The 27,707-nt window shown below is 52.9% G+C and overlaps 1 protein-coding gene across 1 annotated transcript in view; it reads right to left on the minus strand.

Moving 5' to 3' along the window:
- Positions 1 to 27,707, minus strand: part of DNAH10 (dynein axonemal heavy chain 10) — a 150,885-nt gene that overhangs the window by 11,333 nt on the left and 111,845 nt on the right. The window contains exons 52-65 of the mRNA XM_060612080.3: positions 26,008 to 26,179; positions 21,326 to 21,529; positions 20,599 to 20,679; positions 17,202 to 17,399; positions 16,519 to 16,680; positions 14,641 to 14,815; positions 9,092 to 9,273; positions 7,969 to 8,105; positions 6,602 to 6,819; positions 5,347 to 5,568; positions 4,956 to 5,103; positions 2,912 to 3,191; positions 2,017 to 2,246; positions 268 to 541 (exon numbers count right to left, since the gene is read on the minus strand). Of these exons, the coding sequence (XP_060468063.3) occupies positions 268 to 541; positions 2,017 to 2,246; positions 2,912 to 3,191; positions 4,956 to 5,103; positions 5,347 to 5,568; positions 6,602 to 6,819; positions 7,969 to 8,105; positions 9,092 to 9,273; positions 14,641 to 14,815; positions 16,519 to 16,680; positions 17,202 to 17,399; positions 20,599 to 20,679; positions 21,326 to 21,529; positions 26,008 to 26,179 (2,683 nt within the window). The remainder of the gene's footprint in view (positions 1 to 267; positions 542 to 2,016; positions 2,247 to 2,911; positions 3,192 to 4,955; positions 5,104 to 5,346; positions 5,569 to 6,601; positions 6,820 to 7,968; positions 8,106 to 9,091; positions 9,274 to 14,640; positions 14,816 to 16,518; positions 16,681 to 17,201; positions 17,400 to 20,598; positions 20,680 to 21,325; positions 21,530 to 26,007; positions 26,180 to 27,707) is intronic.

Raw genomic sequence — 27,707 nt, forward strand, 5'->3', positions numbered from 1 at the left:
TGTGTCTCCCTCTCTCTCTACCCCTCCCCCGTTCGCGTTCTCTCTCTCTCTCTCTCTCTCTCTCTCTCTCTCTCAAAAATGAAATTTTTTAAAAAAACACAAAAAATTAAAAAAATAAAGAGGTGCAGTTAAGTGGAGGCCGTGAGGATGGGGTCCCATCCAACCTGCCTCACGTCCTCAACAGAAGGGATCTGGACACACACACAGACGCCAGAGGTGCACACGCACAGAGCGCATTTGTCCTAATCAGTGCAGAGAGGTGCTCACCTGTGCAACCGTAGTTATAGATGTTGAAGGTCAGTGTGTCCATGATGTTCTTCAGTCGCTTCATGAGAATGGAATCGGGCAGCGACTTCTTAAGTGACAAGCCAAAAACGTCCAGGAAGGCGATGAGGGAGTACTGGTACATGGCGTTCACGAGGGCCATCTCGGACAGCACGAAGAACAGGATGGCCCCCCTCCTGGCGGCCGGCCGGTAGCCGTCCCGCAGCCTGTCGATGTCCAAGGCTGTCTTCTCTGCCAGCTTGAGCTTCTCCGACACCTAAAGAAAAGATGTGCGTCGCCACGGAAACAGGGAGACGGACACCCACAACCAGGATGACTTATGAAATGGGCAAGAAAGTAAGGGATGCACGGGGCGCCTGGGTGGCTCCATCGGTTGAGTGTCCGACCCCTGATTTCGGCTCAGGCCACGATCTCACAGTCTGTGAGTTCGAGCCCTGCACTGGGCTCTGCACTGACAATGCGGAGCCTGCTTGGGATCTTCTCTCTCCCCCTCTCTCTCTGCCCCTCCCCTGCTCTCTCTCTCAAAATAAATAAATCAAACTTAAGAAAAGCGTAAGGGATGCCGAGAGCAGGGTGGGGGGGGGGGGCAGCAAGAAAAGCCACGCGGCACCCACAGGGGTTTGAAAAGCACCTGCCTGGACGTCTGTGGCTGGATGCCCCCGCACCTGTGCCCTCTTCCTCTTCTTTTTGTTTTTAAATTTTTGAGAGAGAGACAACAAGTGGGGGAGGGGCAGAGAGAGGCGGGGGCAGGGGGTCTGAAGCAGGCTCTGAGCTGTCAGCAGAGAGCCTGACACGGGGCTCAAACCCACGAACCACAAGATCATGACCTGAGCCGAAGTCGGACGCTCAACCGACTTGAGCCGCCCAGGCGCCCCGTGCCCTGTTCTTCTAATAACAGTACTGACTTGAACTTGGAGACTCCAACGTCCCCCTTTCATTCCAAACGTGGCGTCCACCCCAACGCCAGGAGAGGGAGCATATAACCCAGACCCAAGCAGTCCACACACCAGAAACCAGGCTGTGGGACCGGTTTGGGGTGGGGACGTGACTTAAATGGCTCTGGGGAACCTTCATGATAGGGACAGGTAAAGATTCCCACTCTTCCCTTTGGACCCAAACCTGAGGGGGCGTGAGGCCACACCCACCTCGTAACCATGAGGGGGGCTTGGCTCACGGGGAGGCAGAGAATGAAGCCAACCCAACAAAAGGCCCAGCCCAGAAATGGAGAGAAACTGAGTCCTAATGATATGTTTGGAGTCCTGGATCCAGGCCTGCCTGAAGTCATCCCTGGGCTTTGTTTTCTAAGCTAATAAATTCCCTTTTGACTTAGGCCAAGTAGGGCTGGGTTTTCTATCACTGTCAACTGAAAGAGGCTGGCCTGATGCACAAGGGTCCCTGGGAACACGTCTAGGGCTCCCCTCCCCATCGCACACCCCAGCAGAGGTGGCCTGTTCTCATCACGCAAATCCTCAGGTGACTAGGAGCCCAAATCTGACGACAGCACAGGTGGAGATCCCCCCTCCCCCACCCGCCCCCAACGCCTCAGCTTCTAAGACCCGGGAATGAGGCCCGGAGATCATGGAATCCAAGTTTCTCCTTTGGAGACATTTTTCCTTTTCTCTGCTCTCCTTTGGCTTTCCCAAAGGCGAGTCCGGGAACACACCCCCCCCCCCCCCCCGCCCCCGCCGCTCCCACCGGCCCGGCTCAGGGCATTTGCCGTGCAGTTCGCACCTCCGTGGCTTTGGATTTCGTCTCCTCCAGGGTCTGCACCAGCTCCACGTTGTCCAGCATGTTCCCCGTGGAGGTCGCCAGTTCCCGAAGGAGGGAGTCTTCCAGATCCTTCAGCAGGTTCTTGTTCTCACTCGTCTCCTGGATGAGGTGCTCCCGCTGCTCCTCCAGCTCGCGCCTCTCGTAGGCCACCAGCACGCTCAGCAGCTGGTCCTCGAGCCCCTTCAGCGTGACTGGGGAGCGAGGGGGGGCCGTCACTGCGGGGCACCCCGTCGCCTCGCCTGCTGCGCGCTTGCGCCCGGGACAGGCTGGGGCTGCGTCTGAGCCAGCCCTTTGGGGACTCGAGGACTCGGCCCTGCCGTCACCCTAAAGCCACGGGGCAAAACCGTCAGAACAACACGGAGACGCTGCCCACCCTGTGGGGGACAAGAGTGTGGGCGGGTCCCAAAATAAATACTGGGGGGCCGGAGTGGAAAGCACACCCAACCTAACTAGCCGATTTACGCAGGTACAGGCCAACCCGAGACAACGGGAGAAACGGCACTCGGTCCCTGACAGAACTCAGCCAAGAGGAAGGGCAGAAATCCAAAATCATGCCGCGTACTTCAGTGCGCCACACGGAGTAACTTCCGGCCCCAGCATAACAGGGTCTCGCCCCACTCCGGGTGTGGGTACCCGGGCCCGTGGTCCAGACTCAGCACGCCCCAAGACACGTACCCCGCTGCCTTCCCAGGGGCGCCCAAACCTTCATCACCAAGAACCGACCAGTTGCGATCTGGCTAGGAGCGAATGACCTGGGGTCACCTAACGACACGGCGTCCCCTGAAAGCTCTGGTCCCCATTTGTGGTCTCCGTGGTAACCACCCTAATTCACCACTGAGGTTCTGCACATCCTTACCGGTGTAGTTGATGACCATGGCTTTCCCAAACACAGACGGGCTGTATCTGGGATTGGCCAGCTTGGTGTTTAGGTACAGTCTGAAATTTGAGTCGTAATCCACCTCCTTATCCCCCAGGATGATAAACTGCCGTCCTTGGGAGACTTTGATATTCTTTTCTAAGACGTTATCGATCACCGGATCGATGTACTCGTCCACGTCGTGGAACAGGAAAGGGGTCCCATACTTTATGGCCATCTCCAGCTGCTTGAGGAAGTCGGGGTCATTGAAGGAAGCAACCTGCAAGACGGAGGTAGGCACTGAGAGTTGTGCCCTCGGCAACTGTGCAGGGAGAGCGCCTTGGCCTTCGGAGGGGGGGAGGGGACATGCCGGTGCCTGGGGGGTGGAGGGAACCAGAGGGGAGAAAGAACGGGAGAGAAGCAAAGCGTGAGACCCGCAGAAGCCAGAAACCCCTTAGGTTCAGGCTCTGAGCAGCCCAAAGTGATCGCGAGAGATTCTCCTTCCGTCTCACAGAAGAAGAGTCGGCAGAAATCTTTCTTTCACTCGCCTCTTTGCTTCACCTCCCTCCAACCTCATGACGGCTTTGCTAGCTCTTTCCTCAAAACGTCTGGGAAAACTCCTCCTCTCTTCTAGTCCCCGGGGCCTCCCTCTCCTTTTCCCTTCACCTGCTTTCATTATGTTCACTAACTTGGCCTCCCCCCCTCCCCTAAGCTGGAATCACCCCCCCTTTAAGTGGGAGCATGGTGGCAGGGGTGGGGCTGGGGGCTACGTGGGGATGGCTCAGGACCCCGGCAGGCTGAGGGAGGAAGAGGAAAGTCATGCTCTTCATTAAAGCATCTCCTCATTAATATTTGTCTCGGGGGCACCTGGGTGACTCAGTCGGTTAAGCATCCAACTTCGGCTCAGGTCATGTTCAAGCTCAGGTCAGATTCGCGGGTTCAAGCCCCACATCAAGCTCTGTGCTGACAGCTCAGAGTCTGCAGCCTGCTTCTGCCCCTGCCCAGCTCACACTCTGTCTCTCTCTCTCTCTCTCAAAAATTAACATTAAAGTAATAATAATAATAATAATAATAATAATAATAATAATTGTCTCACCATAGCTATGTGTGTATCTTAGAGGCAGACCTTCCCCCCAACAGCCTGTACATACTTGGGAGCAAGGACCAGGAAAAAAAAAAGAGGAAAAAGTAAAAACCGCAGCAATTTCACCCAGGGCAACTAAACACATATGCCCACCAAAAAAAAAAAAGAAAACTTGCACACGAATGTTCACAGCAGCATTATTCATGCTAGTCAAAAAGCAGAAACAACCCAGATGTCCATCTATGGATTAAATGGATGGTCAGACGTGGTCTGTCCAGGCAACAGAGTATTATCCATCGATGAAAACTAAGGAAGCATGGACACCTGCTTGAAAACATGATACTGAGGGAAAGAAACCAGACACAAAAGTCCACATATATGATCCCATTGATATGAAATGTCTACAAGAGGCAAATCTATAAAAGACATCCGTGGTGGCCAGGGGGTGGGGGGCGGGGGGGTGGGGGGAGCGTGTGGGTAGGTGGCTATAGCATGCAACATTGCTTTTGGGGGGTAGTGGTAAAAACAGATTCTGGTGTTTGTTGTAGAACTCTGCAGGTAATATACAAAAAACCACCGAACTGTATGCTTCTAAGGGTGAATTCTACAGTGTGTGAATTATATCTCAATCAAAAGATACTGAGATATCATTCCTCCCTTCCAGAATTAAAAAAAAAAAAAAAAAAATGAGCATCTAAGCCCTGGATGGGTAGGGTGCACCTTCGAGCTCCTGGCAGCTGAAAGACGTGCCCAGGTAAGCGAGCAGAGCCCCAGGCAGGTCGTGCAGCCCTCAGAGATGGGACGGGGTGGGCGGGCAGGGAAGCGGCTGGCTCGGCTAGGGTTTCAGGATGGTGACGCCTCAGCTCAGCATGGCCGGGGGCCCCGGGGCTGTCACGGTAGAGATGGCGGGAGAGAACAGGCAGGGAGGGCGGGGGTCACCCAGGGAGGGGCCAGCCGTACCCGCAGGTTATTTTTCTCCTCTTTTCTCTTTATCCAGTTGAGGGCCTGCTGCTGGGGGTCGATGCAGAGGGGGAACCGGCTGGCCCGCGTGGTAAGGAGGCCATTCTGAACCGAGAGCTCATCGGGGGGCAGTCCCTGGGAGCCCCACCTGGAAGGAACAGTGACAGGGAAATGTATTTTTCTTGTGCAAGTTGTAACCAAGTGCTAACGGTGGTAGGACTGGCCTTCCAGAATAATCTACCAATCCACAGGCTGCTCAACGCTCCTCAGGGCCCAGGAAGCCGGATCTTCTGTGCAGTCAAGTCAGCTGCACCCCTCGCTGTGTCCTGCCGGGGTGACACCCACGTGGACCCCCACCCCAAGGCACCCTCATCCTCCGGGCCACACACACCTGCTGATCTCAACATCGTCCGTGAGCAGGTTTTCTAACCGGAAGGGCTGGCTCAGGGGAATCTCCCGCTCCAGGATGTCATTCTGCCAAACTTGGTTGACCATCTGGTCACGGAACTCCCACGTGAACGCGCCCTCGTAGCTCAGGAAAGCCGAGCAAAGCAGGCAGTCCCCCAGCAGCTTCACCCGCCGGTGCATCAGCTCGTCCAGGTCATTCAGCCACCTGGCACAGGAGACGGGGGCTGCGGTAAGCCGTTATCTTCCGGCACAATCAGAAGGAACATTCTAGAAGAACTGCCTTGAGCCGCCGCTAATGGGGCGAGCCAGAAGGAAACGTCGTCGGAGATATTCTCTCCTTTTAGAAACAAAGACTGCCAGGTCATTTTGCCACACCCCACCCTGGTGAGCCCAGCGTTTTGGAAGACTTTGTTTAATTGCAGGGTTCAGCAGAACCCAGCATCTAATTGGGGGGCTGGACAAGTATTTGCGGGATGCATCTAGTCTCCAAGCTATTTATTAAGTAGTAATCACGTTGTTTCCGAACCCTTTGATCAATAACTTACAGACACACCCAGCAGAACTCATGAGCTCTGGTCCTGCTTGGTGACAAAATTCTACCCGAGATAAAAGGAAGTAGATGTTTCACCTGGCCTCTTCTGGTAAATGGCCAAAGTCTTCGAGGTTTTAGAAATACTGAAAATGGTTTGTTTCCTACAAGCAGATAGTATTTTCTAGTGTTTTCCATACCCCTTTTATGGTGTTGGATTGGAAACTACCAGCGGACCAGCTCTGGCCAAATGGCCTTGCCCCTAGGCATCAAACAGTCCCACCTGCTTAAAACTGAGGCTCAGGACTGAGCCAGACACAAGAGCCCTTAGAAGAGATTTGTCCGGCAACAGAGGCGGACTCCTCGTCCAGACCCACCCAGGAGGCGCTCACTAGGTGCCTTAAAGGTCACTAAGAAGTAAACGTTTCTAGGACAGAGGGCGCCTTGCCAGAGGCCACTGGTGCCTCCCTGTCTCCACAGCTGCGCTGCCTCCTTAACCCTTCATAATTATGTAATAAACCACAGAATGCGTAAAATGGCATCAGCCACCCTAAACACGGTAACAGTAACATCGGAACTTTCCCACGCGGTGTTCAGATAAAAACGCAGCGCGGGGTGAAGACTACATGGCGAGCCAGTCCGTCGGCGACGTTCGCTCACGGACCACAGAGTCTCAGAGCTCTTAGCGCACAGCGCGTCGGCCACTGACCTGATGTTCTCAGACCCCAGCCCCGAGATGAGCTTGTCAGCAGCGATCAGCCGTCTCTCCATGATCTCGGCTTCTTCCTGCAGCTTTTGCTTTTCCAGAATGGCTGCCTCGTATTTGGCCCCCAGAGCCTCCAGTTCTCTCTGGATCGCTGCCAACTCATTCTGGATCTTTTCTAGTTCACGTTTAGTGAGGTAAAAGTTCCGCTCCAGCCTGGCCACCTGTGGGAAGACGGTTCACAGAACGGTGGGGAAAGGGACCGGAGTGAGGCAGGGACGAAGGAGTCTCACCCCTGGGCTTACGTCCACACCGCGTTTCTAATGCCGTTCATACTCTTTGGGGCCGTCATACGTCCTGCTGAGGTACCTGGCTTCTTAGTCACGTCTTCGACAGTTTGCTGCAAAAGCTCTAATCCCATTGGAAAAACAGGTCTTCATGCAAGTTAGCAGATGCTTAATTTCCCAGTGTACTGAGATCACAGTAAAATGACACTATGGTTCTAAGTCAAAAACTCAAAAGAACGCGTGAAAACAATACTGATCTTATGCCCAGTTCTAAGTTTTCTAAGCAATAAAATTCTGAGTTATAAAGCAACGTCAAAATAGGTCTCTGGGTGCCCGGTGGTTCAGTCAGTTGAGCATCCAACTTCGGCTCAGGTCATGATCTCACGGTTTGTGAGTTCAAGGCCCACGTCGGGCTCTGTGCTGACGGCTCAGAGCCTGGAGCCTGCTTTGGACTCTGTGTCTCCCTCTCTCTCTGCCCCTCCCCCACTCGCACTCGGTCTCTCTCTCTCTCTCTCCCCCCCCCCCAAAATAAACATTTAAAAATTTTTAAGAAAATGGTCTCAAAATGATCCAATCAACCTTATAACTCCCTTTATATTGTGCATTCTGACCCAGTGGTTTTGCCCCTCAGAGGACATACGGCAATGTCGGGAGACGTTTTTAGTTGTCAAAACTTAGGGGTAGGGACAATGGCACCCAGCGGGTGGAGGCCAGGGATGCTGCTAAACATCGTAGGGTGCACAGGACGGCCCCCACCACGGAGAACCGTCCGGCCCCGAACGTCAAGAGCTCCGAGGCTGAGAATCCTGCTTTAGCCATAGAGGACAGTTTTTACCCATTTATCCTACTCTTTTCACGCAAAATTTGAAAATCTTCCAGACTTTGGTTCTGCCAGTTCACGCCATCTGGATGAGAGCTATAATTCAGGGTTATCATTTAGTAGTACTGGGGGCGGGCAGGGGAACGTTTCTGCGACGTAAAATCAGAACCCTGTCAGGATGCTTCCGGCAAAGCTATGGACATATTAAACGCGACTCCAGATTGCTCCCTTGGCAGCAATGTTTAGGTCTTACACGTGGACAATACCTTCTCTCTTCTGGGCTTGATTTCTCTGAAAACGTCACAGTAGCCCATTACAGCTTCCACAAACTTCAGCATCCCCAAGCCTGCTTTGCTCACAGCTTCCATTTCTTCAGTTGTGGTGTTGAGAGTCTTCAAGAGGCCTAACGGTCAAAGATGCAATGATTTCGACGAGTGACAAGACTCATCTTGGGAAAGTAAGATGCGAAATGAATGAGTTTTGTGTAGGTGGATGATTAAGGTGTGAGGGAGGGAGGGGCACATGTTACTGCCACCCAGGACATCCTATGACCCAGGCACCTCCATGTGACATCAGGACCCGGGGTGTCCGTGGGGACCCCCGACTGTGCGTCAAAGTGGCTCAGAGCAGGCAGCTGGCTGGGAATCGTAGGCCGTGATGAGTCACCGTCCCCTCTACCTATACTCTCACCCCAGGAGTAATTTCACATGAATGGAAACCCCCCCAAGCCAATATTCAGGTAAAAAGAGAGGTCCTTGGGTTTGTGCACGTGTTGTTACCCTTCGTGTTTCATTTAGTTTTGTGTCCGAGCTGCTGAGAAAAAGCATTTGACAATAACGTTCTGAACAAGCCATGAAGGTAAACAGTGGCACTATGAACTCGAGTGGCCTTTTGCAAAGACGAGCCTCGTTCCCACTGGCTAAACATCTAGGCAGTTCAGGAGCCAGGCTCAAAGGGAACGTGGGCATTCTATAACTGAGGACAGAGAGGCTGGCTGCGGGTGGTGCCAGTCCCTCCCCGCCCATCTCCCAGGGACCTACAGGAGACTGTACTCTGGCAAAAAGCGCAAGGGAAGAGATCAAGGTCAGACCACCTCTCGCACCACCATGCCCGGTGGACAAGATGCCGGAAGACAAGGCCAGGCTGGGTTCCGTAAGAAGGCGCCGTTTCCTGACGGGAACGCCAGAGTGACTGCCGTGAAACGTGCAGCAGGCATCGGCTGCTACTGCCCATCCGGCACCCAGCCCTCCCACGTCACCCCCAGTGCTGCCATCTTCCTCTGGCAACAGTCATCCGGCCTATTCCCTCCTTGCTCTCCATCCCTACTCCCAAGACTGAGATGCCAAACTGGGATCAAGCCTGGCTGTTCCTACATGCGTCTACGCTCACCTCTGATATTTTTAACTTGGCTCTGGGTAATTGAATCAAAATCAATCTCCATCAGAGACCTCAGGAAATTGGGGTCAGACATCATGCCTTTGGCAGTTTTCCAGTTGAGCTCCTTATACCCTTTCATGATGAGGATGCACTCACACACCGTCTGCACCTGTTTGGGGGGCTTAGCAAAGGACCTGGTGAGAAACAAAGACATATGTGAATCAGACCCAGGATGCGGCCAGGACCTAGCCTAAATGAGAGTTCCAGAAAACGTGGCTCAACCGAGAGTCATCTCTTGGAGGTGACGCTGCGTGGAAGCCAAGGAAGCCACATCCCAACACCGACCTGGGCTCCTCGGGTGAGCTTCTCCAAGTCAGGGACTGGTCTCCTCCATCAGGCGCCAGATCAGGCTGACGGCATCAGAATCACAGGGGCGGGTGTCATTTAAAATGCAAACCCAGGCCACCCCAAGCATCTGAGTCAGTAGGTCAGGGTGGAGCCTGAGAATCTGTGTTTCTAATTACACCTCGGGTGGCTCCTTAGACTCTACAGCGTAACCACTCTCATTACTGCCATCCATTTACTAGATGAAGAGACAGGGCTCGGCGTTTCACACAGCCTGCCTATGTTCACACAGCCCGTGGGGTCCGGGGTCCCCACATCCGGGCTCCTTCCGGTCTATGTCACCCCTGTTGCCTTTGTCTTTGATGAGACCAGACCGCCACTCTGCTGATCCAACGCTCAGACGTCCAGCGCCCTCAACCCTCAGGGAACCGAGACCCAAAGAAGCAGGGGACGGCACAGCAGCACAAAGACCTGGGAAGGAACAGGCGGCACGTTAACTGGACCCGGGGGGACCGCTTGGCTGCCTGCTGCTGGGCAAAGTACCCACGACCCAGATGAGCTGTGCAGACACCAAAACCGTGAAGAGAGACAGAAGCGTAAAGAAAGTGATGGAGGGAAGGAAAAGAAAGAGAGAAGAGCAGAGACGACAGAGGCCCCAGAAGGGCAGAGGGCAGCCCGGGGGGAGGCGAGGCAGGAGCCCAGCCATTCCAGCAGGAGGCCAGGGTGACCCAGAGGCGAGAAGGAGGGCGGGAGGGAGCAAGAGAGCGAGAACAACGCGGCCAGCACAGCGCTATGGAGACTTTCCGTACTGGGCAAACGCCCCACCCATCCCAGCCCCAGGACCCCCACCCGCTCGCCTGCAGACGAGAGCGGAGAGAAGGAGCCACGCGGGGTAAGGACAAGCCAGGGCGATGACTCCGGCACAAAGACGGACGATTAAAGTAATGGTCCTGAGTCACCAGGGGAAGGTTCAATGAGGCCGCCACTAGGTCTTACGAAAGCAGGCGACGCTGTCAACTGTTTCTGAAAGGTTTCCTTCGGGGTTGATGAAGGCCAGGCCCAGGCCACTGATCTTTGACTAATCAGAAGAGGACAGAGGCAGTGAGAGGCTTTCAGATAGAAGACGGGAAGAGCCCCGGCCTCAGTGAAGGCTCCCGAGACCTTGGGCAAGTTATAAACTATCCAGGGTTCTCAGTTTTCCCATCTGCAAAATGGGGAAACAGAGCCAGACCTTCCCACTCGGAAAGCCTGTGAGTCTATGAAAGCGAAGCCCTCCGCTGTCAGCTTACAAACGAGTCCCGGGCACCTCGTGTATCCAGAACGCGTCGCCGTCGTAACACAGGATAACTGAGGTGTTAGTCATCCTGAGGTGGTCAGTCTGGGAAATAGAAACACTCCTGTTTCATTTGATTCTTTTCTGCTACCACAAAAGAAACAGGTGAGAGAAAGATGGCGACGATACGCCCGCTCCCCGGAGGGAAAGAATCCTCACAGCCCCGACTCCCCACCTTCCCTCACTCTCACTCAGACACTCTGTCTCCGTTTTGCCCTCGGGCCAAGCTCCTTCCAGTCTCAGAGACGGCCGCCTCTAGCCTCTGTCCTACAGCCGGGGAATCCATATTCCCTAGCCACGTCTCGGTTTGCATGTCACTTCCTGGGGAATACTTTCCCTGACTACCCCCCGCCCCGACTAGGTCAGGTTCCCCCGTTATCCGTGGTCGTAGCGGCAAAGATGTCCCCGTCCTAACCTTCTCCTGGGTGATCTTACTGTCCATGTGGGATTCCTGCACAAACACCCGTGCCTCCCCGAGAGTGTCAGCTGAATGCAGTAAAGGCCTTGCTCAGCCCCAGTGCCGGCACAGGGTCGGTGGGCGGGTGGCGGGCACCCAGAGACTACCGAACGAATGGAACGAAGAAAAGTAAAACCACAAGCCGGTAACAAAGGGAGCCTTTTATACTACAGAGGAACGTCCACTTCTAATCTTCGTGACTCCTAATCTTCCTGGCTTAACATCCCATGATTTCTACAAAGGGGATTGAGCCCCGTAGAAAGAAAGTGCTATTTAAAGAATGAAAGGATTATGAAATTGTCAAGATGTAAGTGCTGGCTCGCCACACTTGACATCCAAATGACCTACGGAGAGCCAGATTGTAGTCGTCTGGAAAAAATAAATTTGGATAAAAATAAAATTGGATCCACCGGGTTCGCACTGAACCCCAGGAAAAATCCCCAAAAGATCAACTATTTAACCATAGAGAATTAAACTGTAAATGCACAGGAAGAAATCATGGGGAGATTGTCTTACAATCTTTCATTTTTAAGGCCTCTTAAGGATGACATAATATCCGAGATCCACAAACTAAAACATTGCTAAAATCTGCCACATAAAAATCTTATGCACAGCAAACACAAACACACACACAAAACTCACAAGCAAAGTCGAATGGCCAATGAACCACAGGGGAAGATATCTGCAATTCACATCGTGGATAAAAAGCTCACCTCCCTATTACATAAAAATCCACTGGAAACGGACAAGAAAAGAAAGCAACAATAACAACAATTCAACAGATAAGTGGGCAAAGCGTATAAACAGTTCACAGAAAAGGAAATACACACAAACCTAACACACGTCTTTCACATATGAAAAAAGGCCAGCCTCACTCACAATAAGGGGGATGCACATTAAAACTACACAAATACAATTTTTCATCTACATAACCAGCAAAAATTCAAACGTGCGATGATGCTCTCTGTTGGTGAGGCTATGGAAAAGCAGGCACTCCCATGGACTGTCAGTGGAGTGTAAATTGGTTCCACCCCAGGGAGAGCGCTAAACAACAGCTGTAGACATCATAAACGCACACACCCTTGGACTCGGCAGTTCCGCTTCTGGAAAAGCATCCCCGCGGCGGACTTGCCCGGCTGCGCCATGAAGTGCGGTCGGTGCTATTCTTTGCCATGCGGTTTGTAAAGGCAGAAGGCTGGCAACAAGCTAAAGATTCGGAAACTGGGGCCGGTTAAATAGATGACAACACAGCCACCGTACAAAGGAATGTGATGGACTCTTTTTGGATATTGGGGAAGTTCATCATATGTTGACACGCAAAACATCTCCAAAATGCACTGTTCGGTGGAAAAGCCAAGGTGTAGAAAAATGCATACGGTGTGTGACCGTTTACACACCAAAAAGAGAAGGAAGAAAACACACAGGTATCCCTTGTTCCACTAACCTTTAGAATCTACAGTCAGGAACCGAAGAGACACTTGTACGCCCGGTTGCCGTGACCACGCACAAAAACCCTCTGGATGACGTGTGAGAACCAAAAGGCAATGGGTACCTGCTGTGTTGGGGGGCAGGTGGGGGGGGAAAGGAGGGGGACTAAGCTGATGGGGCGGTCGGGAGGGGGCTTTCACATCATGTCACTGAGATGTTGGGACCATCCTAGCTAATGCTTACTTGACGCCCACTGTGTGGTCCGGAGAGCTCTTCGTATAATAGTTCACAACAGCCCTGAGGCCATGGGGACAATTATCATCAGCCTCGTCTTACAGATGAGGACACTGGAGCACAGAGAGGTTAGGTGACTTACCTGAGGTCACATCCCCCCGTAAAAGGCAGAGCCACACACGAACACATTACCTACTCCCATAATTACATTTCCAGAAACTAGTCCCTTCAGGTCATAGGCCACTTGTGCTTTCTCAGAAATGACTCGAGCACCCTCTCGCACCTGTCTCAGGCGAGATACAGGCATCCCCCGCCAGCTGCCGGGGACACACAGCAAGCTCTCCATTTGGTCCTGTAGGAGCCCCGTCTCCCCCTCGCCCTTGGGTCGAGCCGGGGACTCACAGCCCCTTCTCTCCAAACAAATCCCCTTCAAAACTCCTTCCCGGCTCTCTGCTCTCACGGTGTTTTTATGCCGCTGACCTGGGAGTGGTGCCCAACATTCGCATAACCGGCGTTGGCCGTTTCCCTTGAATATGTGTACGCTGACGGTCTGTCCTACAACTCAGCTTCGTATGCATTTCTGCTTTGTTCTGCACCCCCGTCCGAACTTCTGACACGTACGACTGCGATCTTAAAACGTCCATCCTTACGCCTTCATTCAACCACGCTTTGCAAAGCCGAAATAACGACCTCTGCCAACAGCAGTATCCGCAGGTGACCTCCCGAGAGCTGCTTAAGTCCCCTGCCCTGGAACGAGCTGGACGTTCGGTTTCAAGTCCACATGTCTCACTAATAAACAAATGCCAAGGGCCCAGCCTTTGACAAGGAAGGAAGAGAGACGAGCACAGAGAACAAGCATCGTTCTGCCGGGAGCCTAAGACGGAGAGTCAACCACGGGCTTGGAAACAGGAGTCTCTCTCACAGGAGACCTGACTGTGGGGCCAGAAGACCCCGACCCTTTCTGAAAGCAAGGAGGTGATGGGGAGAGAGGAGAGAGCTGAGGGTCCCGGACCAGGGGGAGACGTGTGTGGGGCCAGGCGACATAAGCAGAGGGGCAGGCAGATGGGGGAGTGTTCCTTCCTGCCTTCAGTCTCGTGCCGAGTTGATGAGCGAGATCCATTAACGGTGCCCTAAGGAGCCCCACACAACGCGGGAGAAAGCTCACCCACCAGCCCCACACCAGGCCCCTTTCCCTGGAAGTCCTGTGGGGCTGCAGGGGGACAGGCATTTTACAAATTGACTCGCCAAAGGTCCGGGAGCCACAATAAAGAGCCCCTCTCCCCACCCCTCACAAGCCCATCTGGCTAGAGCTGGATCAGAGCCTCCCCAGTCGACTCTCAGCTTGTGGCACATCTTTGTCAAGCTATTTTCAGCAGGGCTCCGGCCCCCCGCGTCAAGCGCCCCAGACAGACGCTCGTGTCGTGTTTCCCGAAAAAAGCATCGGCTGACAAACCCCACCTCCTCCCACACACCCCGCTCTGGAACTCAGTCCCCCCCTGTGAGTCAGCCTGGGTCCAAAGTCAACAGGCTCCGCTACCTCCCGGCTGGGGGACCTGGGGCGAGCCATCTTACCGTCCTGCGCCCCACTTTCCTCTTCTGCAAACGAGGATAAGAACAGCACTAACGGTACCCACCACGGAGAGTGCTTAGCACAGTGGCCGGCACGCGACGTGGCTCCACAAATGCCTGGCCGCCGTGATTATCGTAGTTGCTGTCAGGACTGATACGGGCGGCCAAGCACACTTGGAAACTGCCACCAGTTACCTAATCTCAGTCACATCGGATTTGTCCAGCTTCTGCAATTCCAGCTTGGCAGCCTCCAGCACGGGCATGACCTCGGCGAGGGCTGTCTCGGCCTCAGCCTTCTCCACCGCGATGATCTTGTTTTGTTCTTCTATCTCCATGGCTTTCTCCTCTGCAAGCTTCTTCTTCTCCTCAGCTACAGGAGGAAGGGGAGGTTAGTGAAACTACTGGGCACGGAGGTGGGGGGACCATCACCACTGACACAAAGCAGCCCGCAGCCCTCCAAGGTTGGTGCTGGGCTGTCAGGGGATCTAACGAGCTTTGTCCAATATGGCGGCCTTGGGTGTTCCTGCTAGAACAGAAACCTTACGGGGCACGGGGTCTCCAACAGCAGGACAGCTGCTCTGACTGGCCCACCCATGTCCCACCACTCCATCCCACAGGACAGTCCCCCAACCCTGTGTGGCCAGTGTTAGCTGAGGACACTAGGGCCACCCTCCCTCTTTCCGGCTCACTGAGATCTCCCTGCTTCTCGTCACCTTTTCTTATGTTTATTCAGGCCCGGCTCAGAACCACCCCTCCTAAGGTGCCCTGCCCCCTCTGTCACCCTAGACCTCATCTCTCTGTTTATCTGCTTCATGACATTGATCAAAATCTGGAAGTTGATCTAATTATTGGCTCATTGATTGTCTGGTTCCACTCACTAGAATGTGAGCATCTCCCCAAGGTCTGTAGCCCTAATGTTTAGAACAGGCTTTGGTTCATAGTAGGTGTACTGGGTTGAAGAGTGTCTCCCCACTGTCCACGTCCACCTGGGAACCTCAGAATGTGACCTTATTGGGAAAGAGGGTCTTTGTAGATCCTAGTTCACATGAGGTCATACTGGGTTAGGGTGGTCCCTAAATCCAATAGCTTGTATCCTTATAAGGAGACCATGGGAAGACTCAGAAACACAGAGGGAAGGAGATAATGTGCCAGTGGTGGTAAACACTGAGATAAACCTAAAAGCCAAGGACTGCCAGCAAACCACCGGAAGCTGGTAGAAGCAAGGAGGAAGGAGGCCTGGTCCTGCCGATCTCCAAATCTGGCCTCCAAAACCGTAAGAGAGTCAAGTGTTGTTTGAAGCCCCCCCCCCCGCCCACCTAGGTGTGGCCATTTGTTAGGGCAACTCTAGGAAACAAATACACTGTCACCTGTCTGAGAGCACCCAGCTGGGACTGGAGCACAAGGACCCGAGCATCACAGCCATGCTCGTCACCACCTTGGTGTGTCACAATCCTGTGTGCCCTGGGGCCCTGCGAAAATTTATGCTGACTTTGCTTCACCAGATGGCCCTAGGGAACCGATACGGTGGGTGTTCGATAAACATACTGAACGTTGGCTGGATGCCCTAATATTTTCCAATGAGGCGTTCTCTCGGGATTCGTCTTCACGGTCAAGAAGCAAGCGTGGGCCGAGCGTCTACAGAGCGCAAAGCGCATATGGGCCCTGACGCTATGAAGGATCCCGGCCCCGAGAGAGAGTTTCTTGCTGGAGCAGCAGGAAGACAAGTGCATGGGAAGAAGGGAGCAAGGTCACAACTGTGAAACCGTCAGAACCGAAAAGCAGAGCGGGAACCATCACAACAGTCAGGGGGCCAAGAAGAGGGGTCGGCAGGGGAAGGGTCTCAGGGGAGATGGAACTGGGGCTGGGCCGCGTGGGAAGGGGCCGGAATAACCCGCAGGCGAGCTCGGTGTGGCGGGCAACCGGCGGGAGCGGCCTGCGAAGTCCACATGCGGGAATGTGCATCGTGCTCAGGAGAAAAACAGTGGCCTTCCAAGTGGCTTCTCAGGAATGTCCCCCAGTGGAGCCCCGCCCCATCTGGGGGGTCCCTGCCCCCAGAGCTGGCCCCACACTCACCTATGGCCGTGTTGGTGGCAATCTCCTCCAACAGGGCCTCGCAGGCGGCCGACTTCTCCGCCAGTACGACCTTCTGCTCGGCCAGCTTCTGGTTCAGCTCATCCAGCTGGATGGTGGCCTCCTTCAGCTTGTCCAGCCCCCCCTCCAGACGCTTGCACTGGGCTGAGGAAAGAGAGGACCCGTACCCATCACCAATGTGAGCACCGTTGCCAGTACGCCCGGGGAAGCGTGCCAGCGGCCTCACTGTGATTCGTCCAACTTGGGCTCAACTGAGAAAAAAAAAAAAAATCTCCAGGAGATGCCAACATCACCTCCACTGCCACGCTGAGACAGCATCGGCCAAAACGAATGTATTTCTGAAAACAGCGCTTCGTCTGGCCGACAGCTAGAGCCGCAGCATTTTCAAGAGCACTTTCCAACCGAGCACGTTGCTGCCATCAGACCGTATCTCTAAGCAGGGAAAACGGAGAGCTACGAAACGCATGACCCAACACGGATGAATAAAAGTAAGAGCGTGACAGCCCCCTGCCCACCCAGAAGAATCACTCTGAGACGAAAGATCCGGAGCGTGCTACACTTCACCTCGATCCTGATTATTCCCCGTCTTGCTAAGAAACGCCTGCTTAAAGAAAAGGTCATCAGTTGGATCCTTACGTGTTCACCGCCCCGTTCCCAAGTCTTACCTATGTTACACTGAGTTTTCTCGTCCAGTAACTTTGAATACGTGTTAATAAAATCAAGGTAATTTTTGGGAGTTACGTAGTTGCTGCGCCTCAGTTTCTGTAGAAATCGTTTGCTGAATTCACCCACGGACTCGTGGACCAAGACAACATGCTCTACCACACCATCTATGTTTTCCACTGGGATCATCGGATTAGTCCCTGAAGAGAAAGGAACAGAGAAAAATGCCTCTTACACACGGAAAAGAGGAGCTTCCCGCAGCTAAACATGGAATTCCCTGTGACTCAGCAATTCTGCTCTGAGGCATGTGCCCAGAAAGACCTGAAAAACGGACTCAAGGAGATTCATGTAGGCCAATGTTCACAGCCACACTATTCACAACAGCCAAACGTGGAAGCGACCCACACGTCCATCAACAGACAAATGGATAAACAGAATATGGTCCATCCACACGACGGGAGATCACCCAGTCGTAAAAAGAAAGGAAATCCCGACACACGATACAACGTGGATGAGCCTCAAACACGTGCTGAGTACAAGAAGCCAGACACAAAAGGGCAAATGTTCCGTGACTCGACTTCATACGAAGTGTCAAGAACAGCCAGATTCAGAGACAGAAAGTAGAAGGGGGTTACCAGGGGCTGGGGGAACAGGAAGTTCGTGTTTTATGGGGACAGTTTCAGTTTTACAAGATGAAAAGAGATCTGGAGATGGATGATGATGGCTGCACAACAGTGTGAATGTTCTTCAGGCCACTGACTCTACTCCTAAAAATGGTTAAAATGGCGGGGCACCTGGGTGGCTCAGTCGGTTAAGCGTCCGATTTCGGCTCAGGTCATGATCTCATAGTTCGTGAGCTCAAGCCCCACGTCGGGCTCTGTGCTGACAGCTCAGAGCCTGGAGCCTGCTTCAGATTCTGTGTCTCCCTCTCTCTCTGTCCCTCCCCTGCTCATGCTCTGTCTCAAAAATAAACAACAACATGGGGCACCTGGGTGGCTCAGTCGGCTAAGTGTCCGATTTCGGCTCAGGTCATGCTCACAGTTTGTGGGTTCGAGCCCCACGTGGGGCTCTGTGCTGACAGCTCAGAGCCTGGAGCCTGCTTCAGATTCTGTGTCTCCCTCTTTTTCTGCCTGATCCCTGCTCACACTCGCTCTCTCTCTCTCTCTCTGAAATAAATAAACATTAAAATCTTTTTTTAAAAAAACGGTTAAAATGGCAAATTTTATGTTATAGATGTTTTACTGAAAAAAATGAGATAAAAATGCATTTTTAAATGTTTTTTTTTAAGTTCATTTATTTATTTTGAGGGATGGCGGAGGGGAGGGACACAGAGAGAGAGAATCCCAAGCAGGCTCTACACTGTCAGCACGGAGCCCGACTCGGGGCTCAATCTCCCGAACTGTGAGATCACGACCTGAGCAGAAATCAAGAGTCAGATGCTTAACTGACTGAGCCACCCTAGTGCCCTGAAATAAAAATGTTTAATAGAAAAGGAAAGCAAAAGAGTAGCTATCACTTGGTTGGTGGCTTTTCTGGACCACAGGACCAATCTGTGCCGTGGCAGTTTCTCTTTCCCTGTGGGTAGGGAGCTCTGTCCCTTGGATGGCTATGACACTGTCCGGGGAGGGGCTTGGAATTGCAGGAAGGAAATGCATCCAGTGTCTCTGGCTCTATCCCTTGCGCCCAGCACAGAGTGGCCACAAGGAGGGTCTTCCTTTAAGTCTGTTGAAACAGTCAGTCCTCTCTTCCGGTGCTGATCTTGGTTTATCTTGGTTTATCTAACAGATGGCGAAACACACTCACCTCAAAGCAGAATGTGTCTTCAATTAAAATGAAGGAAGACAAGATTGACCCAAAGTAACCATTCAGCCAGATGCTGCAGATGTGATCTTAAATCATACCGGGGGGGCCAGCAAACCACAGCCCACAGGCCTATTTCCAGCATGCGTGAAAAACTGCCTCACCCACATCCATACTTTGGGGCACAGTTATCCCAATGCCGGGGTATCTATTCCAAGAAAAAAATTCGCAGCAAATTCCACGCGGTGTGATGACGCGGAAGCACTGAAGGCTGAGAGCACAACTAAGTGCCAACACAGGGAGGTGGCTAGCACGTCTCTGGAAGCTAAGACGCGTGGATACGGGGGTTGGCAAACCACGCGGGACAAAGCCGGCCCACCACCTGTTTTTGTGAACAAAGTTTTATCGGAACACAGCTACACCCGTTCACCTACATATTGTCGCTGACTGCTTTCATGACACGATGGCAGAGCTGAGTAGTTGCAATAGAGACTGTATGACCCACAAAGCTGAAAATATTTACCATGCGGTCCTTTCCAGAAAAAAGCTTGCTATTCCCTGAGCCACATCAGCAGGACAGAGCCATTCTCTTAGCCCCTTTACCCATGAAAGTACATTTTGATTAAAAACATGAGCTCTCCCTGCATAAAGGGACAAGTTATTTATTTACTGAATACATAGTTATAAGGTGGAAGCCATTTACGGGGTCACCCAGTGTCTTTTGGCATGAATCTGCTCAAGTTAGGTCCAGATAAAAAGATTTTTCCCTGAAGACGAACTGACTTGCTTTCTTACGCTGAAGATTAAAATTAATAATCGAGGGCTTAAGTGCTTGAAACTATACAGCAAATTCAGCACGGATTGATAATCAGTCCTCTAAAAGGTCCTTCAGGTATCTTTTGGGTCAGGAAACAGTATACTTTTTCTGTAAAGAGCTAAACAGTAAGTATTCAGGCTTCATGGGCTGTATGGTCTCTCCTATAATTATTCAACCTTGCAATTGTGGCCTAAAAACAACCATAGACACCACGGTCATTGACCAATGAGTCAGTGTCCCAATCACACTTTATTTACCAAAACGAGCCACGGGCCACATTTGGCCCAAAGGCCATGGTGTACCAACGCCTGCTTTGGATGATACCTGATCAATTGTCTCCTAAGTTATCCTTGTAAGTCCCCTGCAATCTCTTTATTTATTTTTTTTTAATTTTTTTTTAATGTTTATTTATTTTTGAGACAGAGAGAGACAGAACATGAATGGGGGAGGGTCAGAGAGAGAGGGAGACACACAATCTGAAGCAGGCTCCAGGCTCTGAGCCATCAGCACAGAGCCCGATGCGGGGCTTGAACTCACAGACCGTGAGATCATGACCTGAGCCAAAGTCGGACGCTTAACCGACTGAGCCACCCAGGCGCCCCCCCACAATCTCTTTAGATTAAAACACAATACAAACCAAAAACACACTGACAAACTTAAAAACCATTCGTGGCCATGGGGGTTAACGATGAAGGGAGCTACTGGACCAAAAGTCAAAGTCAGAAAAGCATTACGTTATTTTGTTACATCATTAACGGGGCCCCACAGTAGCTGTCACGTACCTAGAAATGACTTAGCGACTGCATGCAGGGCTTGAGGGGGCCAGGGCATGAACCAGTCGATACCGGTGTTATTTACAAGACCTTGAAAAGAAGAGACGAAAAGAGATGGTCAGCCTGCAACCTTGAGACGATCACGGACGTTGACACGGTCTTCAGCACCCGGCACGCTGGAGAAGGAGCGGGACGCACCCAAGAATAATTCACCCAAAGCAGAGTTTCTCAACCGCAGCGCGGCTGACATTTGGGCTGGATGACCCTCTATCACGGGGCTGTCTGTGCAGCATAGAAAGTTGGGCAAAACCCTGGCCTCTGTCAACTAGATGCCAGTAGTACACTCCCCCGCCCACCCGATGTGACAACCAAAACTGTCTCCAGGCATTGACGATGGCCCCGGGATGGGGCCGGAAATCAGCCTCCAATTCAGAACCTCTGCTCCAGAGGTCCAGGTACTGCACCTTCCACGAGGCTGGCAAAACGGTTCAAATGGAAGAGAGCAGGGAGCTCGCTTCGGGCCGTGCACCTGGGCCTGTGAGCATTTCCTCGTTGTTGGAGGACACTGTCCACCGTGGGCAGCACGAGAGCCCGCCGGCGATCGTGAGGGGCAGAGCGGGTCTCACCCTACGCTGCAGGGCCCGAATTTCCGCCCAGTGACCATCTCCTGTTTCACTTTGCTGGGAATGCCCTGCCGAAGGGGAAAAACCCATTTGCAGACTCAGCTCAGGGGCACCTGGGAAATTTCTGCACCGCGTCCTCAGGGTGTCCCCCACCGGCGACATGCCCAGGACAATGTGCAGGTTATTTGCGCTCTTGTTCACAAAGTACTGCCACACGGATTCCTTGGCCGGGCTCGTCCCTTGCTTCAGAGCTTCTTGTCCAATCTGACTGAGGATAGACTCCTTTTCCTCTTCTGGGAAAAGCGCGGGTACGATCCCTAGAGAACAAAGACACAATGAGTTTTTCAGCCTCGGAGGGGCGGGGAAGGGGTGGTATCATCCCTCTAGGCACTTAAATGAAAGGGGCACAGCATCACTGGAAGAGCCGTAGATGCCAAGCTCAAGGAGCAGGGCTTGTGGCCTGATTCTGAGGCCCAAGACTCACACCCCGTGTGTAAACCCCTCTGAGCCTCAGTCTCCTCGTTGAAGTGGAAGGAACAAACGTCCCCTGCTTACCTGGGAGGGTTATCGTGAGCGTACTCAGCCAGGGACAACTGTGCCCCCAAGAGACATCCGGCAATGTCTGGAGACGTCTTTGGTCGCCCCGGCTTATGTGTGTGTGGGGCTGGGGTGCTGATGGCATCTAGTAGGTAGAAGCCAGGGACACAGCCAACCAGCCTGTAATGCCCAGGACAGCCCCACAACTAAAAATTACCCTGCCCCTGATGTCATTAGGGCCCAGGATGAAAAACTGCTGCGAAGTGTAAGGGCTTCGGAAAATAAGTAGCCTTGCCCATTTGGGGTGCTATTAAATGAGACCCACAGGAGCCCTCTCGTCTTCACAGAAAACACACCCCAGCCCTGCAGTGTGGTTTACAGATACAGAAAAGGACAGGGCTGGCGCTTACACCCATCCTCACGAGTCTGCAACCCATGTGTGGAAAGTCTGATGCCGACCCAAGGAAGCAGGTGCTAAATGCCACGTGAGTAGCGGGGACTGTAGGTGCCCCGGGTATTCAGGAGGTACGAAGCTGCCACCGGTGAAGGAGGCTTCTTAGGGGAGGGAGACCCTGCGTGGGTGGCCCCGGAGCTAGAATTTGGAGGAATTTTGGCACCTGACACTTTAGACTGGAAAATGGAGTCCCTCTGTCCCCGCCTGTCCCCACTTCCTGGCCAAAGGTCTCTCTTTTCCTTGGGAGAATCACTTCACAATCATTCTACGCCTGCGAGCGGTTTGGGTGGCCTGCCCAATCACAGCCCTGTGTCAACCGGCCAAAGCGATTGGCTCAGGTATGGGGCACGTGATCTGAGCCAGCCAATGACAGCCCTGCCGAGCCCTCGTACCACAAACATCGGGGAAAGAATCTCATTGGCCCAGGCTAAGCCAAGGAGGATGTGAGCCTCGGGCATCTGGTGCTGTTTGTTTGTTTCACTACTTTGGGAAAATCCAAAAATGCAAATAAAAGAGAAAAACGGTAAAGCCAAGACAGGGGTGGGTGGTGGGTGGGGGAGACCCGTTCGGAATGCTCTCTCTTGAGCACTTGAATCCAAACGTGCCCCGGACTTTTTCAGTTTTGTGAATCAATACTGACTTCATCTCCCTCTAATTTCACGTAAGCCAACTGGAGTTGAGTTTCCATCGCTTGCAACCACGGAGGCTGATAAAGAGAGGGAGAAAGAGAGTGCAGCAGGCGGGAAGAAGGGCCTGAGCAAGATGCAGAGGCAGGATGGAAAATAAGGAGGGAGAGGAACTCAGGCTGCGGAAACAGAAGCCAGTCCGCGGAGACCCCGAGCTGGTGACGTGCGCAGAAGGTGGTGTGTCAGGAAGCAGGAAGATCGATACAGAGATACGTGTGAAGAGTCACAGTCAGACACGATGAGGGTCTGGCTCTGGTGGCCGGTAAAGGGAGCGCAAGGTAAGGGACGGGTTCCAGGGACAAAAAAGAAAGCAGGACAAAATGTGGGAGGGGCCAGGCGTCTGATGCACTCCAGGGTTTCGGCCTGATGCGAATTCTGGAATAACTAAATCAATGGGGAGATGCAGACACAGCCCTCCCAGGGCAGGAAAGCAGCCAGACTCTGGCAAGTCGACTTTTTCCGACTGTATCTATACCATTTCGAATCAGTATCCTACATTTTTATGAACCATCTGTTGGGTTCCCATACGGAACAAAGATGACGCGGCAGGCCTGGGGCTGCTCTCCTCACTAAGGCTTGCTTACAGGGTTGGCCCCTGGCCCGTGTCTGGGAACACGGACTTTGGGAGGGTTCCCACTACCATTCAGGGATCAGAGTAGCTCATCAGGCCTGATCTGTCTGTGCAAACAGTGTGGCTCATGCTGACCACCTGCTTTCCCCCTGGAAATCTAGAATTTTCAGTAGGTGCCAGGCAGCAGGTGCCTACGTGACCAGCCCCCAGTAAACACCCTCGGCGCTGAGTCCCGAACGGCTTCCCTGGGAGATGACACTTCATGTGTGTCGTCACAGTCAGACGCCGAAGGCGTTAAACGTATCCTATGTGACCGCCCTGGAAGAGGGCTCTGGAAGCCTTGCCTGACTCCCCAGACTTCGTCCCGTGCGCCTCTCCCCCTCTGCTCATGGTGCTTTGTGTCCTTCGGCCGTGATTAAATCACAGCTATGTATACTGGAAGAGATAAAGAGGAATTCGCTTCCGGTTCCCCTCCTGCCACCTCAGCCTCCGGCTCACTCCTCTTCTCCCTGAACTCAGCCCCGGGCTCCCCTGATGTCTCACACTCTCCCCGCAGATGGTCCCATCCATTTCCAAAGCTTTAGGAACCACATCTGAGAGCCAGACCCCTACATCCAACTGCCGATCTGCTACAGATCGAATGGTGCTCCTCCACAAAAGATATGTTGAAGTCCCCGGGACCTCAGAAGGTGACCTTACTTGGAAACAGGGTCTTTATAGAAGTCATGAAGTTAAAATGAGGTCATTAAAATGCAAACTGGCACAGCCATTCTGGAAAAGAGTACGGAGGTTCCTCAAAAAATTAAAAATAGAATTATCCCATGACCCAGCAATTACACTACTAGGTATTTATCCAAAAGCTACAAAAAAATGCTGATTCAAAGGGGCAGATGCACCCCAATATTTATAGCAGTGCTATCAACAATAGCCAAATTATAGAAAGAGCCCAAATGTCCATCGACTGATGAATGGATAGTATATACAACGGAATATTACTCAGCGATCAGAAAGAATGAAATCTTGCCATTTGTAACAACGTGGATGGAACTAGAGGGTATTATGTTCAGTGAAATAAGTCAATCAGCGAAGGACAAATATCATATGATTTTACTCCTATGTGGAATCTGAGAAGCAAAACAGACAAACATAGTGGAAGGGAAGGAAAAGTAAGATAAAAGCAGGGAGACAAACCATAAAAGACTCTTAAATACAGAGACCAAACAGAGTGGCTGGAAGGGGGGGGGGGGGGGGATGGGCGAAATGGGTGATGGGCACTGAGGAGGGCACCTGCTGGGATGAGCACTGGGTGTTGCACAGAAGTGATGAATCAGTGGGTTCTACTCCTGAAACCAAGACTCCACTGTATGTGAACTAACCTGATAATAAAATAAAAATAAAACAAAACAAGGTCCATAAGGTAGGCCTTAACCCACTACAACTGGTGTCCTTATAAAAAGGGGAAGTTTGGATCAGAGACAGACACACGCACGCACGGAGAACACCATGTGAGTGGGAAAGCGCAGCCGGGGAGACGCGCCCACGAGCCCGGGAGTTAGCGGCAAACCAGCAGAAGCCGGAGACAGGCCTGGAACAGATTCTCCCTCAGAGCCCCAGAAGGAACCACCCCAGCAGGTGCCTTGAGGGGGGACCTCCACACGGTGAGACACTAAATGTTTGTGATTTTAGATTTTTTTTAACTTTGCTTATTTACTTATTTTGAGAGAGACAGAGCAAGGAGGGGAGAGGGAGGGGGAGAGGGAGGGAGAGAGAATCCCAAGCAGGCTCTGAACTTCCCAGCGCAGAGCCCGGTTTGTGGGGCTCGAACCCACGAACGAGGAGATCATGATCTGAGCCAAAATCAAGAGTCGGATGCTCAACCGACGGAGCCACCCAGGTGCCCCCAATTTTTTTTTAAGTCATCTCTACACCCAACGTGGGGCTCAGCCCTCAACATGGGGGCTCAAGTGACCCTGAGATCAAGAGTCGCCCACTCTTCTGAGCTAGCCAGGCGCCCCAAATGTTTGTGGTTTCCAACCACCCGTTTTGTGGTACTTTGTTACCAAGGCTCTAGCAAACTCTCTCTAGCAAACACTATCCGACATCCAGTTTGGATTTTTTGTAAGTGTAGCCATCTCCACGCACCCCTAGCGGCCGGTCCTCCCCCTCCTAGCAATGGAACCACTCACCACAGGCTCCAGCCTGAAAGGGGGAGCCACCCTGGGTGCACTCGCCCTCATCCGATCCGTCCCTCGTGAATCCTCCCACCTCCCTCCATTCCTGCGGCACCGCCCATCCCCACCCCCCGGCCCCGTCCAGACCCAGGTCATCTGTCGCCTGCACACCCCAGCGGCGGCTCCAAACCAGCCACCCTCTCCCGCTCTCGCCTTCCTGTTGTCTAGACCCTCAGGGCAGCCAGAGGGACCTTTGAGAACAAGCCTAGACCTCATCATTGCCCGAGGACGACCTCTGATCTCTGAGGGCCCCGCCAGGCCCGCGCCGAGCGGCCCCTCCTCCGGGCCGGGTATCCGGCCAGCACGGCCCGCGTACCTGACGTCAGCATGTTGTTGATGAGCTCCAGGAAGCCCTCCTCGGCCACGTGGGCGTCCGTGAACAGGAAGATCATCCTTTTGTTCTCGGTCCCAAGTTTGAGATAAAGGTTCTTCAGATCTTCCCGGAAATTGTTCTCCGAGTAGCCTCGGCTCAGGAGGATCTCAAACACCTGCCGACACGGAGCACAGCATCCGTGAGACGACCGGCCCGCGTGAGGGTCACAGGCCAACGGCAGGGGGAGAGGCTCAGGCGGTGCAGCCGTCTGCGGGGGACGAGTGACAGCAGAGCCAGACGCCCCGGGTCATTTTCACAAACGCTGCTGAGTGAGAAACGCGGGACGAAGAAAACTCTGACAGTCCTTTGTGCAAACGAGCGCACACACGTGTAGAGCGTGAGAGTGTGCAGGGAGTGCAGGTCTGTGCAGAGGGGACCACGTGAGTATGGCAGAGGAAAAGGACACCTCCATCTGCTAAATGAGTCATTGGAGGGGCACCTGGGTGGCTCCGTCGGTTAAGCATCCGACTTCAGTTCGGGTCACGATCTCATGGTTGGTGAGTTCGAGCCTGGCATCTGGCTCTGTGCTGACAGCTTGGAGCCTGTTTGGGATTCTCTCTCTCCCTGTCTGCCCCTCCCCAGCTCGTGCTTGTACTCTCTCTCTCTCTCTCTCCCTCTCAAAATAAATTTTAAAAATGTTAAAAAAAACACACGAGTCATTGGAGTCACAGAGCGGGGAGAAAGGAAAACGGGACCCACACAAGCACAGCCATCACGTGTGGGTACAGGCCCGGCTGCGAGTTCATCGAAAGTTAGATTGTGGGAAGATGCGTAGAGAAAGTAAGTAGGAAGCCAGTTTCGATCCCTAAAATTTTAAAACCCTATTACATGTTTTCGAAATGGACACAAATGTAAATGAGGACACACCTTCTCCGTTCGTTTCCGTCGGCTCAGAGGCCGGGAAGTTGAACTTCAAAGAGCCAACTGTCAGTTCTGAAACAGCTCAGGGGATTTACAGCGACTAGAACATCCCTCGTCCGCTGTCACCCCTCAGCCCCGATATACGCACGCACACGGGGTCACGTGCACACTCTGCCCACTCACGTGGGCCTGCAAAGGCACATTCACACAGGGCACTCGGTACACACACACACACACACACACACACACGGCAACATGGATGACTTTCAGCCAAATACGTGTGGTCTCCAGTATCACCTGATACCTGCAGACCCCAGTGGTCCTCCCTGAGTTAGCTTCCCCCTTGCCCTCAACAGTTCCTTTTTTTTTTTTAAGTTTATTTATTTTGAGAGAGAGAGAGAGAGAGAGTGGGGGAGGGACAAAGAGAGAAGGAGACCGAGAATCCAAAGCAGGCTCCGTGCTGTCAGCGCAGAGCCTGACGAGAGGCTCGAACTCATGAACCGTGAGATCATGACCTGAGCCGAAATAAGAGTCAGAGGTCAACAAATGAGCCACCCAGGCGCCCCGCCCTCAACGGTTCCTAACACCACTTGGGCATGAACAGCTCGCTATGACCCCACTCCCCAACCTCCCCCCACAATTCCAAGGGCACAGTAACAGCCCAGCACACGTTCACCCTTCTCCTCTGTCCCTCGGACATCCTCTCTGCCATTCCTCGAGGCCAGGCCAGGCCAGGATGCACGACACTACCTCAGAGGACAGTACGTCAGATTTACCAGGAC

The sequence above is a fragment of the Panthera onca genome, chromosome D3, assembly GCF_046562875.1.
Source record: "Panthera onca isolate mPanOnc1 chromosome D3, mPanOnc1 haplotype 2, whole genome shotgun sequence".
In the NCBI taxonomy this organism is placed as follows: Eukaryota; Metazoa; Chordata; class Mammalia; order Carnivora; family Felidae; genus Panthera; species Panthera onca.